Source organism: Piliocolobus tephrosceles, chromosome 17, assembly GCF_002776525.5.
Source record: "Piliocolobus tephrosceles isolate RC106 chromosome 17, ASM277652v3, whole genome shotgun sequence".
Classification (NCBI taxonomy): Eukaryota; Metazoa; Chordata; class Mammalia; order Primates; family Cercopithecidae; genus Piliocolobus; species Piliocolobus tephrosceles.
Window position 1 is genome coordinate 72,385,863 of NC_045450.1, and position 16,462 is coordinate 72,402,324.

Here is a 16,462-nt window from a genome sequence, read left to right on the forward strand (position 1 = left end):
GCCTGGGCGACAGAGTGAGACTCTGCCTCAAAAAAAAAAAAAAGAAAAAGAAACCTAACTCCTCTTCCCCAATCCCCTTCAGATCCACAAAGAAAACAGACTGTGTTCCCCTGGGCATCAAGGCAGAGACCCGAGACGGCAAACATGCAAAAGCACCCCCATGAGGGAGCGGCTGGCCAAGAGGGCCTCCTGCCACCCTCCACGCTGGCTCACGGTGCTCTCAGAAAACAGCAAACATCCTGCGCCAACGGTTCACTACCTTTCCCTAGATTGGCGGATTTTGCTTTCATCTCAGGTCTTTAGAAACTGCACGGTGACTCAAGTCCAGCCGCAGTCGGGGTAAAGGGGACGTGCGACTATGGCAGCAGAGGGGCCCTGAGTCAGACAGCAAGGCTGGAGGCTCAGACCCAGGGCCTCGGGGCCCAGCACGGACGGCCGCCCACAAACAAGCATGCTGTGGACAGAGCAGCAGACGCGCCCGTGCCCTGTGCGGCCCGAACCGTAGCTCCTGTCAGCAGCCGGGACAAAGGACAGACGTGCCCAGGATGGACCCTCCTTTCCACGACAGGTCTGACCGTGGAGGCAGGAGCACAGGCCCCCCTGCGAGGAGCATTGGCACGAGCCGCCTCTGGGCAGCTTGCAGGGCTTGCTTTTGAGTGACGCGACACGTGACCGTGGGCTCTTACCACCCAGGCATGGAGGTACCAAATCGCCTGGCTCACCTGGGTCCATCTCCACCAAGGCCTTCCACGCCTCCATCCTGTGCAGGTCCAGGCAGTGCAGGTCGCTGAGGGTGACCTGGCGGTCGCCGGCCTCAAACATGCCCCCGTAGACATACAGCACCCCATGCTTCACGGCCAGCATGGCGTTGGAGCGTGGACACGGCCCGGGTGTGGGGCTGCCGGCCTCCTCGAGGCTGTCTTCGTCCTCAGACTGGGGCTGCCCTGCCGAGCCTGGGGCGGCGAGCACCTGCTTAATGGTGACCACGGTCCCATCCTCGGCCACCACCTCCTTGACCACCTCCACAGGCACCTGCGTGCCAGTTCCCCCACACGCCAGCTTGCTGCCACCTTCGGACTCCTCTCTCCTGCCCCGCCTGCGCTTCTTCTTCTCAGACTTGGGCCCCTATTAACAGACCGAGGAAACAGACAGCAGCAGCTTCAGCGAGGCAGGGGTCGGTCCTGCTGTGCCCACGAGGCCAGGCAACGGTCTGCGGGGACCACCCACAAGCACTGGGAGTGTGTGACCCAGGAGGGCGCCGTCCCTGACTGCCCTGGGTGCAGGCACTCGGTCGCAGGAGCACGCTCCTGTCTTGCACTGGGCTTGCCATTCACTCCTGGGCTGGGGGAGAAAACCCCCCGTCGCGTGTCCTCACTGAGGGGCGGCTCCACACCTCCACTGAGAGGTGGACAGGCCCACCAGACCCCAGACACAGTGCACCAGCCCCTCGGGCTCCGACGCTCACCTTGGGAAAACCCAATCCACCGACAGTGCTGGCTCCCGGCAGGGCTGGGGAAGCCAGGCTGAGGGGCTTCCTCCCCTTTCCCAAGGAAGACCGACGGCCAGGCCCACGACGCCAGCTCATTTACTACAAACGGCGAGTCGGAGAGGGGCCCTTCCTCACCAAACGTTTCTAAAGGGGAGCTCTCAGGTCAGGGTGCCTCCTGCAGGACAGCCGTCCATCCCTCTCTGTCCCACTTCCCTGGCTGTGTGGCAGGGGTCAGTCTGGACCCTTCTGTCACAGCCTTTGTCATTTTGTCACAAAATGCTGCCAACTCACGAGGTGACATTTGCCAGGTTATTTCCAAATTTTCCAAGGATCACTACCCTCCAGATCAACTCAAAGTCAGCCTCACATTCTAGACTTCTAAGACCCACTCTGGATCTGGATCTGCACCAACGAGTTTCGAAACGGAAAGCTCCCTGAGGTCCTCCGTGATCCCGGGGAACGTCAAGGGTCCTGTGATCACACAGTTTGAGAACTGTGACACTAGCTGGGGTCAAAACGTTCTCTGGAGAAAAGCCACAGGGGAAACCTGTGCAGACTGCTTGGAGTAATTCCTCCTAAAGTCAAAGAGCAAGGCAGACTGTGGGTCCAGAAACGAACCCTCATGTTTTCCCAGTGTCCAGCCCAGGTGCCACCACGCATCAAGAGCAGCTCTTTACAACTAACAGGGAGCAGCCCTCCTTGGCTCTTCCTGGGTCCAGTTGACCTGGTACACTCGGAGACCCTGAGGCCAACTGCGGGATCCCCTTCTGGGACCGTCACCCACTGCTGTGCCTGTGCTGGGCTGGCCTGGACAGCAGCTGTTCCCAGGCGGACAGTAAAATGGTGCCGGAAACCAGGGGAGCTCAAATGTCCTAACAACACAGGCTGGTCTGCACCAGGACCTCCAGCAAACCCTTCCCATACAGAGGGCCAGGGAGGTCCCGGGCACCTCAGTCCGGGGAGAGTGGCTCCTGAGGCAGCAGCACCGCCAGCATCCAGGATGGGCTGAGGGGACCGTGACCAAGGGCTGTCCAAGCCTAGTCACCCAGGACACAGGCAGAGACGGAACCCCTGCCCCTCTTGAGAGAGCTCATGGGCTCTGGGGGCCCCGACACCCAAAGGTGCTGGAGGGAGGCAGGGACCTGAGTTAGGGCCACGCACCATGGCACATACCACTCAGAGGTTGCCCTACCTTCAGCTGTCCCTCAAACCAGCGGTTCCTGGTGGCGTCGTAGAAGTACAGATCGTTGAAGAACTCGCCCGCCAGGCTCTCCTCCTCTTCCTCGTCACAGACACCCCCGAAGAACAGCGTCTGGTGATTCGGGGCCATGGCCACGGAAAAGCCAGACCGTGGGGTGGGCCTGACCCCCGAAGGGTTCATCCGAGTCCACACCCACTTGTCTGTCAAAAGAGAGCAAGGAAATGGGTTAAGAACAGAAGGAAGGACCCTGACAGCCAGCCCAGGACACACCCAGGACCCCAGGGGCCCCCCAGAACGGGGTAACTGAAAGCCATGAGACTGCAGGCAAAAACCCTGCTCCCTTTGCAGAAAAACAGACACCATTCGACACCCCTTGAGTTCCACCCTTCTCAAGAGAGCTGGCATTCAACAGCTTTCCACACACCCCAAGCACCTCTAACTACGGGCAGCTTCAAGCCACAGTGGAAAGGCAGGGATTGGGCAGAAGCAGCACACATGCTAGACACACAGAGGGGCTTCTGTGGGGAGGCCGCCCTGCAAAGGGACCCTCCGCCCTGCACGGGGACCTGCTGGCCTGTGCCAGTCCCCTTTGGGCCTGCAGTGTGGCCAGCTCTACTTTAGGAGGGGTCTGCCCCGTGTTCTTTCTTGGCCCACACCCATGGGACGTGCCAACCCTCCAACGGAGCCCGGTGTGCAGGTGGTGTCTTCCCACCACTTCTAGGAGAAAGAATGGAGATTTTTTTCCTCTAATGAACATAAAACAAAACAAAACAGAACAAAAAAAAAAAAACCACACAGAAGCAGCAAATGGCCATATTCTGTGTGGTGCTAGATACCACCCACCCATGCCCAGTGCGGGCGTGTCTCTGGGGCCACCGCCTCATTCCCACCACCACATGACTGTGTTAAGGAACAGGTAAGACCACCATAAGAACTCGCCACACAGTCAGGGCAGGACCCTCTCCGGTGACAGAACCCCATGCACACAAGGTGTGCCGCTCCTCACCACGATGCTTTCCTCCTGGGGGCTGAGGAGCGGAGCACACAGGCTCAGGCCGCCCTGCAGGAAACAGAGTCCAGCATCCAGGTTCAAGTTCACCGGGGTGTGAGCTGGGAAACTGACTGGAAGAACAAGCCTGCCCTCATCAGCCAGGGGTGCGGTAAGGCAGGGCCGTGGCAGAGGCACCTCGGCCTTTTGACAGGCAAGTGGGTGTGAACTCTGATTAACCCTTCAGGTATTTCTGAGGCCTCAGCCTGAGGAATTTTAGTGCGAGGAGGAGGTAAAAACACTTTGCACAATGGTCCCCTCTCCTGGGGAGGTTGGAGAACTTGCTGTGTGTCACAAAAGCAGACCTGGCCTAGGCACTGGGTCTCCTGGGTCTAGCCCAGCCCTCCGGTCCCAAGCCACAGCTTCCCACGAGAGCTGTTCCCTGGTTTCCTAACGGCACTGGGGACGTTAACCTCCATGGCAAACACCCTCGACCAGTGCCTCCTGGCGTCACTCCCTTGCTCTGGAGCAGAACAAATGCCATGGTCTCCTTTTATTTATTATTTATTTTTTGAGACAGGATGTCACTCTGTTGCCCAGGCTGGAGTGCAGTGGCACAATCTCAGCTCACCATAGCCTCCACTTCCTGGGCTCAAACAATCCTCCCATCTCAGCCTCCTGAGTAGCTGGAACTACAGGCACGCGCCAGCACACCTGGCTACATTTTTTTTTTTTTTAAGAGATGGTGTCTCACTATGTTGCCAAGGCTGGTTTCAAACTCTTGGCCTCAAGCAATCCTCCCACCTCAGCCTCACAAAGTGCTGGGATTACAAGGCATGAACCACTGGACCCAGCCAGTAACAAATGCAATTTTTTTCAAAGTCAAGAAATTAATGATTGAAAAGTAGCAGCCCACTCCCATCCCCCTCGATGCTCCCCACAGGCAAGGCTTCTCCCACTTCAGAGGTCTGTGACAACAGATGGTCCGTGCTCCCCACAGGCACGGCTTCTCCCCATTCAGAGGTCTGTGAGAACAGACGGGCAGTCACTGGCAGGAAACGCCACCAACAGTTCATCTCAACGCATGACCCACGCCCAAGAACATGAAACGTGCATAGGAGGTGGTGAGAGTAGGCTGGGTGCGATGGCTCACGCCTGTAATCCCAGCACTTGGGGAGGCCAAGGCGGGTGGATCATGAGGTCAGGAGATCGAGACCATCCTGGTTAACACAGTGAAACCCCGTCTCTACTAAAAATACAAAAAATTAGCTGGGCGTGGTGGCGGGTGCCTGTAGTTCCAGCTACTCGGGAGGCTGAGGCAGGAGAATGGTGTGAACCTGGGAGACGGAGCTTGCAGTGAGCCGAGATCGTGCCACTGCCCTCCAGCCTGGGCAACAGAGTAAGACCATCTCAAAAAAAAAAGGTGGTGGTGAGAGTGGCTGACGCATCCTGGGCCCTCTGGATGTGTCCCCTGGGTCATCCCATGTCATCCTTTTAAAAAGTCCCAGAGAACAATGATTGTTCCCCTGTGCTTTAGTAAGAAAACTTTGATTCTTAGATCCAAGTTTAGCTAGAAGCTTTTAGAAATCTAGGCATTCTGACAGCCCTCCGAGTTCCGTGACTCAAGCTGACAGAGGCCACAGCCATTCTTGGAGGCTGTCCCTGTGAGGGCCAACAGCAGTCGCAGTGATGATTTCTGAAGTTCTGTGGACGAGCAACACTGGCCCCTGGCTGGGCAGCCTCACACCCAGCCTGCCCAGATGCTGCCCGCAACTACTCCAAGAGCGAGCCCTGTCGGCACAATGCCAGGCGGCCCCAGTGACTCCAGGCGGCTTGTACTCGAGGCCCAGGATGGTTCTCCCTTCGAGAGCCCGAGACCCTTGCAGGCGCCCACCAGGAGCTGCTGAGGGGCACTGTGCTCACTGCTCCATTGCGGGGTATCCGCAGGGTACCAGCGGCCACGCGTCCGTCAGTCCGTCATCAACGCCCCCAGATGTGCCCGCCCAGCAGGTATTCCTTTGTCTGCAGATGCCAGGGCTATGGAGCCTGTCCCGCCCAGCCCACCCCAAAATGGGCCGTCTCCAGCGGGCCCTCTGCTCTGGGCAGAGTGCAGGGGCTCACCGGCAGCCCCACATCCATGGGAGGGTGTGGGCTCCGCCTCCCGCCACAGGCAGACCAGCCAGCTCCCGCCCGGGAGGCACAGCGCCTCTACCTTCTCTCCCGTCCTCCGGCTTCAGCAGGAACATGTCTGAGTGCCGCGTGCCCTTGTCCACGTCTTTCTTAACTCTCTGCAAAAGAAAGGAATTGTGTGAGAACTGGGGGCAGCTACACCGGCTGCTTACAGACCCCCCACGCTGTGGGCGCATTTTGGATGGAAGGGGCTGGAAGCCTTCCCTGTAGACCAGCCCCAAAGCTCCAAAGTGAGCCGCAGTGCGCTCAGGGCCGGCACCGCCCGACAGGCTTTATCCCCTGAACGGGTCCATCTGAAGAGGCCACCTTTGTAATGGCCACGATCACACAGCACACTAGAGCTCCTGTCAGAGCGCGCACAGCCAGAGCGCGCACAGAGCGCACACATAGCACACACAGAGCACACAGTCAGAGCGCACAGTCAGAGCGCGCACAGTCAGAGCACACAGAGTGCAGAGCACACACAGAGCGCAGAGCACAGTCAGCACACACAGAGCGCACACAGAGCGCGCACAGTCAGCACGCACAGAGTGCGCACAGTCAGAGCGCACACAGAGCGCAGTCAGAGCGCACAGTCAGAGCACACACAGAGCGCACAGTCAGAGCACACACAGAGCGCACACAGAGCACACACAGAGCGCGCAGTCAGAGCGCACACAGAGCGCGCACAGTCAGAGCGCACACAGTCAGAGCGCACACAGCTTCCACAGCAGCCCTGGTCGAGGTCTCTGACACCACGACACACTCTTCATTCCTGATCCCGGTGGATTCGCAATTCCCACCGCCTTTCAAATAACACGATTCAGGTTTCAGAGCAGAAATCAAAAAGTTACTACTGTGTGCAGAGGGCAGCCACTGCCCACTGAAAGACTTCTCCAAGCTTCGAAAACAAGAAGCTCCATGTCCCTTAACCCTTGGTCCTCTGCCTCAAGTGAGCCTTAGCCGGACCAGGCGCACTGTTTCCCAGCACCCATGCCCTACGTCCTGGTGCCACACCCCTTACCTGGGACCTAAGGTGGCGAGGGAGACAGCCAGCAAAACATTCGCCCTGGGTGGAGGGCCCCCATCAAATAGATCCTTGTATTTGTCTGTACTTTAATTCTCTATTTTTAATACACTATTTTAGAAGTTTCACATTTGCAGAAAATTGAGACAGTACCGCGAGCTCCCACGCGCCCACACCAGTGTCCCCCCGGCAAGAATACCTTCCTCTCCTTGGTGCCCTCGTGACGGCTCAGGAACCGGCACCGACCCATTACCGGGATTGCAGCCCACGCTTTGTTCAGAGCCCCCAGTGCTCCCCGCAGCTCCCCTTGCCTAGGGATCCCGTCGAGGGTCCCTCCAGCCGTTTCGTCCTCTTGCCTCCTCAGGTTGCTGGCGGCAGCGTCTCTGACTCTCCTTGTTTCTGAGGACCGTGATAGCTGTGTGGATGGCCCAGGTGTCTTACAGAGTGCCCCTCTACTGGGACTGTCTGCTGTCCTTCTCACTAGACTGGGGTTATGAATCATCAGGACGACGCCAGGGGTGGAGTGCCCATCTCATCACGTCCCATCCAGGATCCACACCATCAACAGGATTCATCACTGTGGACGCTGACGCTGACCCTGACCGCCTGGCTGAGGTCGTGTCTGACAGTTTCTCTTCAGCTTTGCTCTGTGTTCTCACAGATACTGACACAGACTTTGGCCATGCTACTGTGGTCCCAGGAGTACTGACACGGACCTCAGGTAAGCTCCATGTCTCGTGGATACTAACACAGACGTCGGGCAGGCTCTGTGTCTCATGGATGTTGACATAGACTTTGGGCATATTCTAAGCTCTTGCTGGTATTTATGTAGACTTCGGGTAGGCTCTATGTCTCATAGATACTGACAGACTTCAGGTACGCTCTATATATCGTGGATATTGACATAGACTTTGGGTACACGCTGTGGTCGTTAGGATATTTATGTAGACTTTGGGTGCACTCTGTCTCGTGGATACTGACGTAGAGTTCAGCTGTGCTGTCACCACCCATCTTTGTTGCTCAGGTTGTTAGTTCGGCTGGGCTCTGTCACCATCTCTGTTGCTCGGGTTGTTCAATAACACACAGCTGCCACTAGGAGCCTTTACAGCTACTCCTGGGTCCCTGTGACTTGCACCATCTTTGTGGGTTTCTTTCAGCACTGCCTCAGGCTCTGGCACCACAAGATGCTCAATTCCTCCTACATACCCCCTGCTCAGCCCTACGATTGGCCATTTCTCAAGGGAGTCCCGGTTCCCTTTGTTGCAGAATGGTATTAGAAACCAAGATTTGCTGTAATCCCAGCACTTTGAGAGGCCAAGGTGGGCAGACTGCTTGAGTTCAGGAGTTCAAGACCAGGCTGGGCAATGGCAAAAACTCATCTCTACCAAAAAATACAAAAATCACTCAGGCATGGTGGCATGCGTGTATAGTCCCAGCTACTTCCCAAGGCTGAGGTGGGAGGACCACTTGAGCCTGAAAGGCAGAGGCTGCAGTGAGCCAAGATCACGCCACTGCACTCCAGCCTGGATGACAGAGTGAGACATCTCAAAAATTAAACAAACTAAAGAAAAAGACCAAGATCTGGGCATGGATGTGTGAACGGCTCCCAGGCAGTACTGTTTCTAGGCCCGCCCATCTGGTAGAGCAAGCAAGCATTTGTTTATAGCTATTTTTCTTATAGCTAACATGCACTGTGTTTACTATTATGGAAGAAAAATTTTCCTTTTGAAACATGAAATGATCCACTGTCCACAGAGCCTTCCTATTTCCACCAGGGTCTCAGTGTCCTAAAACCAAGAGGGCTCCACAGTGGCCACACAGAGAGCGACCTGAATCTCAGGAAGTGAGAACTGGGTCTGGGTCTCCTTTGTTCTCCTTCTGGAAACATCTGTGCAATTCAAGTGATACGGTTTCTGCACATCACAGACAGTGACTGAGACTAGTCTCTTTCCATAGCAGGTTGATAGAAAAGGACTGTCATTTTCGTGCCTGCTTTTCCAAACCTAAAGGCCTAGCATTATTGGGAACTGAACTGACACCCAGAGACTTCATCTGGTGGGGGGACAAGGAAAGAATGCAGTGACGTCTCTCTTTGTCATCAGAAACTCAAATCGCTGCTCAGCTTCAGCAGGTCTCTGTCTCCTTGTGGTACCCTGCACCTGTCTATGTGAACTGTCTTGTTTTGCTGACAGTAACATTTTCTTCTTAGAATTAACAGGCTATGAGGCTACAGGGGAATCTTTTATGCTACAATATTTAAGTACTTTCCCTTCAGACCATGCAAGCCAGAGAGCTGGAGCACTTCACAAGGCCTGCTCCGCTCACACGGGTCCACGGGTTCTTTCCAGCACATGGCTGGCGGCCACACCCTCTAACAGGGCCCACGGGTCAACCTCCTCAACAGCTTCTAACTCCTCCTTCTACAGCAGTTTCTTTTCTTGAAGTGTTGTGACTTTTCCCAAAATCTAACCTATCTGTCTTCAAAGAAAGTAACAGACAGCAGCCTTGTTGTCCTCTGTTTTTCTGGATCACCTGTGCTCAAGCTCTGTTAGTGTACACCAAATCAGCTTTACATTCATGCAGTAAGTCTTTCCACAAAAACCAATTTGACTATACTAAAGAAATAAACAGAATCTGCATGAATTTCTGGAGAAGTTAGACTTCATTCTAATACATTATTGCTGGAATTCAAAGACATCTGAGAGAGAGATCAAGTGTCAACACGGAGGGTCAGCGCAACCGGGCTGGCTCTGGAATTACTTAGCATCCGGCTGAGACCCCAGAGCACAGCACGGCTGAGCCTGAACGTTTCGAGGAGCACCAGCCACACACGCCAAGTCCCAACAGCCCCCACCTCCCGCACAATGTACCACAGGCTACCTAGCTTAGCCTGCAGCCACATCCCCTGATGAGACCCCACCTCCCGCAGAAGTACAGGCCACCTAGCTTAGCCTGCAGTGAGTCCTCAATGCAGCCGCTTCGGCTCACCTGGCCGTCGGCTCAGACACTGACCCATTTCTATCATCGGGAGAGCAAAAGACACTCAGAGCCGTCCCAAGGCCCCGTCACCGGCTCAGGTCACAGAAGGGGCTGGCGATGCAGTGGTTCAGGCCGGGTCACAGCAGGGGCTGGCGATGCAGTGGCTCAGGCCGGGTCACAGAAGGGGCCAGCGATGCAGTGGAAGATAGATAAAATCAGGCCGAGTCACAGAAAGGGCCGGCGATGCAGTGGCTCAGGCTGGGTCACAGAAGGGGCACGCGATGCAGTGGCTCAGGCCGGGTCACAGAAAGGGCCGGCGATGCAGTGGCTCAGGCCAGGTCACAGAAGGGGCAAGCGATGCAGTGGCTCAGGCCTGGTCACAGAAGGGGCCGGCGATGCAGTGGTAGGTAGATAAAGGCTCTCCACGGCTGGGGAACGTGTGTGGCAAGACACGGCCAGAGGAGTGGTCCTGGGAGAAGACAGTGCTGACGGCAGCACCGATGTTCACCGAAAGTAAAATCCGGCAGGGAGAGGGTGTCGGTTCCAAGCGGACGTGTGTGAACACAGAAACCACAGGGGCCGCTCCTTCCCATATCACTGAGCCTGTCCCTCCATGCGCCTGGGGCTCACTCCCAAACCACCTTCGCCAGACGCGGGTCCAGCAGCCCATCAAGAGCACAGCTCGGGCAAGCAGCAACCACACGTACTGTGCCCTCCTCACCTCACACAACCACAGGTGATGAGCCCTGCAGAGACACTGACCCCCTGCGGAGACGCCAAGCCACACTGGTGCACAGGAGGCATCTCACGTTTCGCGGGGCTGTGGGAGAGGTACCCGTGATGAGAGGACCCCCACCCAACCACCTGTCACGTGAGCAGCATGAACTCGCATACACCCTCTCGGCAGGGCTGCTGCTACAATAACACCCTGTCGATTACCTCTAGCATCACTTCCATCAGCACAACTCCCAGTCAGCTTCCTTGTGAAAACTGCTTCAGGCAAGCTGTTCGAGAAGCCCATGCACGTTCCCTGCCGCAGCCGCAGGCTCTTTGGGGACACTGCTGTCAGGATGGTTTCTGCAGAGCCAGCCTGGGACCCCACCATGTGTGCCTTTCCAGCCTCTCAGTCCTTTCTCCTGGAACCTGGTCAAGCCCCTCTGCGTGACTGTCTGCACCGGCACAAGGCCCTGCCTGCCTCTATACCTGAAGCCGGGCCCCAGGGCACCTTCCCATCCACATCCGAGACCACCTTCTTAATGGTCAACAGCCACTGAACACCCCACAGCCGAGACTTCTTCCTGTCACTTTCCAAGACGGAACATTTTCAGGTTCACCATTAAAAAATACACCCAGAAACAGGTGTGGCCACAGGTCTGTGTGTACTGGAAGGTGAGTAGGAGCCACTGTCATGCCCAGTTCCCCAGCACAAGACAAGCTGAGCCACCCTGCAGCCGGTGACCTGGGAGAGCTGGTCACGGAGCTCAGGGGCCTGGTGGGCATGGAGCTCTGGCTCCGGGGTCAGCCGGGATCTCACGAGTCACACAATCCCCACACTCACAACAACTCTGTCTGCTTCTGGTCTTCCAGGAGCTCAGCTCCCAAGTGGCAAATCAAAGGATGCTCTGTCCTCTTGCCAGCAGGCTCCACGGCCACGCGGAAACAGCGGGGCGTACAGAGAACAGCCCTCTCCTGGCTGGGCCCGGACGCTATCTCCTGACCCCAGGCACACGACGATGACTGAGGTCAAAACGCAGGCAGGAAGGAGGGCCCTGTCCTCAGCAGGACTCGGCCCTTGGCTGCCCATGTGTCCATGGAAAGAGACCACCAGGTGATAAGCCTTCCAGTGTCGTGCCCCCACCCTCCCCATCCATACGCCATTTCCAAAGAGCTGTGCTCTTTCCCTGATTCTCTAAAGGAACGAGAATTCCCCCTCTCCGGAAGCTCCCACAACACCGGAAGCACATACTAAGGACTGAGTCCTCGCACACGCGAATGTCGCTGGGTCTCTGTTATCCCACAAGCTGCATCTCTTTTGTTAGGATACAAGTCATCATAGTAAACGCACTACCTGGACCCAGACTGACTCGGAATTTATAAAACCTGGTTACGATACTGACCAAAGCTGCCGGTTCTTCGTGGCAGCGCAGAGCCTGGAGGGTGTTTAAAGTCCTCCCGAGGCTACTCAGATGCATCTCCTGAGGGAGGCTGGGATGGGATCTGGTTACAGGAGGAGGACGTAGGGCAGGTGTCTGTGAGTTCCTCTTAATCTAGAGCCAGGTTCAGCCCCAAGGTCAAGGCTCTGAGCACTACTGTCCACTTCATGAACCCGAGCTCTTAACATGTCAAACTCCAGAGCCTTGCCATGCAGGACCAGGGTCAGAAGGCCTTCATCCGATCACACACTGCCAAGCACGCCACTGTCCAGGCACCAGGCACACAAGTGGACAAAAGTCTGTCCCTGTGAGACTCTTCTCCGGGTGGGAGACAATGGCCAAGTCTGTCTCCAACAGGGAGGACGGTGAGCAGAAGGACAAGGACATACAGGGGGATGGAAGCTGGGGGCAGCCCTGCTGAGACGAGGACCATGGGGGTTCTGCATGGAGGAGACCTGGCCTGGCTTGCATCTCTGCAGGTCACTCTGGCTGCTGCACTGTGGCGTGATCCTGAGAGAGTGGAGTGCATGGCAGCGGGCAGGGGTTAGGCATTCTCCAAGCCACCTCTACTTGCTCAGTGAAATGTGAGGTGAGGGTGGGTGGCGGGTGGCAGGACCTCCTGGGAGCATGGACGGGGCCTGCATCGGGCAGAGGCGTGTGCCCACGGTGTGTGGGGTCTTCTCTGGCCTGGGCCACACAGCAGCAGCAGCACAGCACAGCGGGGTCCTGCCAAGAGGACAGAGCACGGGGGATGGGGGTGTAATGGCGCCAGAGCAAGGAAGAGCTGCCCCAGCTCCAAGCTCAAGCACAGGCCATGTACCGATGCTTCCGTCAGTTCTTGCACGCTGCTGCTTTGGCTGTGGCGCAGCTGACCACCTGCTTAGGCTACCCACTTTTTTTACACTCCATACCATTCACAACTCAAATCTCTCACTAATTCCGATAAATCCCTCATGAATCCAAACAGACAAGCTTTTCACTGCAATTCCAAATGCCACAGGCTCAGAGCCAAGAGCTACTGAACTAAGTAGACAGATCATCCACCGTCGGACTAAGGGCGGGTGCACGTGGCTGCAGACAGCAGCTGCTGAGAATGACATGCGATTCTGATGAAAGCGATACAGCTTAGCTGGTCTGGCTGTTCACCGTCCTGCTGCACTCTACGATGCATCTGCTGGGAGAAAGCACTAGACCGGGGCATCCTGCCCCACTTTTGGCCAAGTCAGCCTGTTCTCGGTGCCCTCCCGGACGCCAGAGTATCTAGACAAGCCTGACCGATGCCAGCCTCTACTCCAGAAAATAATGTGATTTTCTCTGTGCAGAACAAAAGATCACCAAGAAAAAAATCGGTTCATTCCGATCAACTTGGTTCAATCTCTGACCAACTGCCATTAAAAGGCTGAAATCCTTTATTGCCAGGGCAGAAGGAACTCCAGCTACCTGGATGCCCTGCGGACATGTGTTCACTGGCGTGAGGGTGGGAGAGGCTGGCCCAGGACACTCCTGTGGGGAGTCTGAGAGTTGTTTCGTGACCGGTCGACAAGTGTGCGTTCACCGGTCAAGGTCTCAAGAACGCCCCGAGGCGTCTCTGAGTGGAGGAGGCCTCCCTGGCTCAGCGGCTCCGTGTGCCCGTGCTCCAGCACTCACAGAGGAGACGTTTCCTCTTCTGGAACCATATGCCAGGGAGTGGCCCCTCCTCCAGGAGATAAGAAAATCAGTAACAGAAATAAAAAATCTTGATCCTGCAGTTACTACCTTCACTGTAAACTTCTGTTTTTGTTTTGAGACAGTCTCACTCTGTCACCGAGACTGGAGTACAATGGTGAGATTTCGGCTCACTGCAACCTGCACCTCCCGGGTTCGAGCGATTCTTGTGCCTCAACCTCCTGAGTAGCTGGGACTACAGGTGCACACCATGACACCCAGCTCATTTTTGTATTTCTAGCGGAGACAGGGTTTCACCATGTTGGCCAGGCTGGTCTCTAAGTCCAGACCTCAAGTGATCCGCCCACCTTGGCCTCCCAAAATGCTGGGATTACAGGCATGAGCCACCATGCCCAGCCCACTCTAAACATTTTAAGCAATGGCAGAAACCTTCTGTTTAGTACTAGGTCTTAGAATCCAAGTGGTCAAAAGAACCGTCCAGGAGAAATGCTCTCCAGTGAGGCAGCTCAGGACCCACGGACGCCTCCCCCGGGAGTTCTCCGGGCAGGAGGGTCCCGCTGCCTGGGCCTACACTATTTACACAAATAAGCTATGGCTTCCAAATGCAAGATCATAATTACCTAACTATGCAAAAGGAAAACACAGGCCTCACACAGATGAATGGCCTGAAACTTCCTTGGTGCCTCTTACGAAATGAGGTGAGAAGAAGCAACTGCAGCCTCTGCCAGCTTCCCTGTACAAAGGCGTCCTCCCTGCCTCAGTCATCCCACCCACTTATGAGAGTCACACACGACACCAGTCCCAAGCCAACTCCTTTCCTTGTGTCTCATCTAGGAGTACTGACTGCACAACGGCTGTTACCAGGCTTGCTGTTCCTTAACTCATCTGCCCTGCCAGCCCCCCACCAGAACGCTGCACTGTTGATGCCAGCTCAGCACCGCCCTCCCCAGATACTGCCTTGCTGGAACCGGTTCCCGAGGGAGGAGCTCAATGCCTCTGACATCCTGCCCTTCCCAGCCCTGGGCTCTCGCCACCCTCACAGACCTCTGAATTCCAGCCACAGTGGGCTTACCAACTTCCACCAGATGTACTCTGCCCGTTTCCATCCTTGCTCTTTTGCTCATAAACATGTCCTTGTTCGAAAACTCACCCTAACCATCTCCTTCCCCCCTCCCCGTGGTCCCAGCCCACGCCGTGCCTCCCTCTTTGTGGGTCTGTCTGGCTCCAGCAACCTAAGGCACTGCCCTGCTCTAGGGCAGTCAGTACTCACTTGGTCCTCTCAGCTGCACTCCTGGCCAGCAGGGATGAAATTTAAAGCTTACAGAGACCCCAAGTCCCACACTTTATGAAGGAAACACTCAGTAACACATCCCGAAATCCTAAACTTGACCATCTAAAATAAGACTTGATGTGCACCAAATAAGCATTCAAGTTTTTCTGTGTTTTGCAGATGAAATTAAAAAGCAAAGATCATTTTTCTACAGCTGCAAGAAAGCAAATACCCTGGTGGGAAGGACTATAGGGAAGAAGGGGGTTTACAGCCACATCTCCACTTGCAACGCACAGAGGGAAACTGAGGCACGGGATGCTGTCCGTGGTCTCGCAATCACAGGCTGGAGGACACGTCCACTCAGAAGGACCTAGGTGGGCTCTGGCAGAGTTCAGCTGTCTTCCTTTAGAGAGCTCTGCTCACAAATCAGCCCAGAAATATTGGGCCAGCCTTTCTTCACAGTGTCCAAGGAAGACCCCATCTCAGGACACCGAACACAGCAGAGCGGACAGGAGGAAGCACCGAATGTGAGGACCGGAGGGGAGGAAACACACTTGCAAATGCCACGATCATCGAGACAGAAACCTCCAAGCACCTCACAGATGAGTAACTGACCACAGATGAATAACCTCACAGAATAACTGGCCATCCGTCAGGCTGCAGACACCAGGCTCAACACACAGAAAGCTGCTGCATCTCAACATCCTGACAACAGGCAGAGACGCCATTCTGAATTCACAAACAGTATGTTTTCTAGTCACCATGGAATAAGCAGAAGTCACGACCAATAAGACTTGGGAAAATCTCAATGACTTGAAATTAAACAACGCGCTCTGAAGTAATCCACAGTTCAATGAAGCCACAAGGGAAATGAGAAAATATTTTAAATTCATTGATAAAACTTGTAAAACGTAACTAAAACAGTTTTAAAAAACTGAACAAAAGAGAAAAACTATACAATCAATAGATTTAACAAAATCTTTGCACTCATTCATAATAGAAATTCATAGAAGAACAGAACAGAACTTAAAGGACATCTGGGAAGCAGCCACAGCCGGTGGTCCTGGCGGGGGGTGGCTGGGCGCCTCCCTCCAGAGACAGAACAGCCCCGGCAATCTCATTCTGCACGCCTCCATTCAAACTGTGCTGGAGTCCCAGCTACTGCAGGAAAACAAGATGAAGAAATGAAAAGCATAACGATAAGAAAGGAGTAAGTAAAACTGAAAACTGCCCCATTTGCGTTACTACGATTGCTTTCATAATGAATCTGAAACTAGTAAAAATAAGTGAATTCAGCATGATCACAAAATGCAAGGTGAATATACAAAAAAACACAAAATGTGGGTTTTTTTTTGAGACAGAGTTTCACTCTCATTGCCCAGGCTGGAGTACAATGGTGCGATCTCAGCTCACCACAACTTCCACCTCCGGGGTTCAAGTGATTCTCCTGCTTCAGTCTCCCAAGTGGCTGGGATTACAGGCATGCGCCACCACGCCCGGCTAATTTTTTTTTTTTTTTTT

General features: G+C 55.1%; 1 protein-coding gene across 7 annotated transcripts in view; it reads right to left on the reverse strand.

The window, feature by feature from the left end:
- KLHDC4 (kelch domain containing 4) overlaps positions 1-16,462 on the reverse strand; it is a 65,905-nt gene that overhangs the window by 9,777 nt on the left and 39,666 nt on the right. For 4 of the 7 annotated variants that reach the window (XM_023228878.3, XM_023228880.3, XM_023228879.3 and 1 more), the window contains exons 8-10: positions 5,891-5,966; positions 2,682-2,890; positions 723-1,125 (exon numbers count right to left, since the gene is read on the reverse strand). In XM_023228878.3, coding sequence (XP_023084646.2) covers positions 723-1,125; positions 2,682-2,890; positions 5,891-5,966 — 688 coding nt within the window. Of the gene's footprint in view, positions 1-722; positions 1,126-2,681; positions 2,891-3,696; positions 3,751-5,890; positions 5,967-16,462 lie in introns of all 7 variants that reach the window. The other 3 variants (XR_002735084.3, XM_023228875.3, XM_023228876.3) reach the window with 1 other exon arrangement.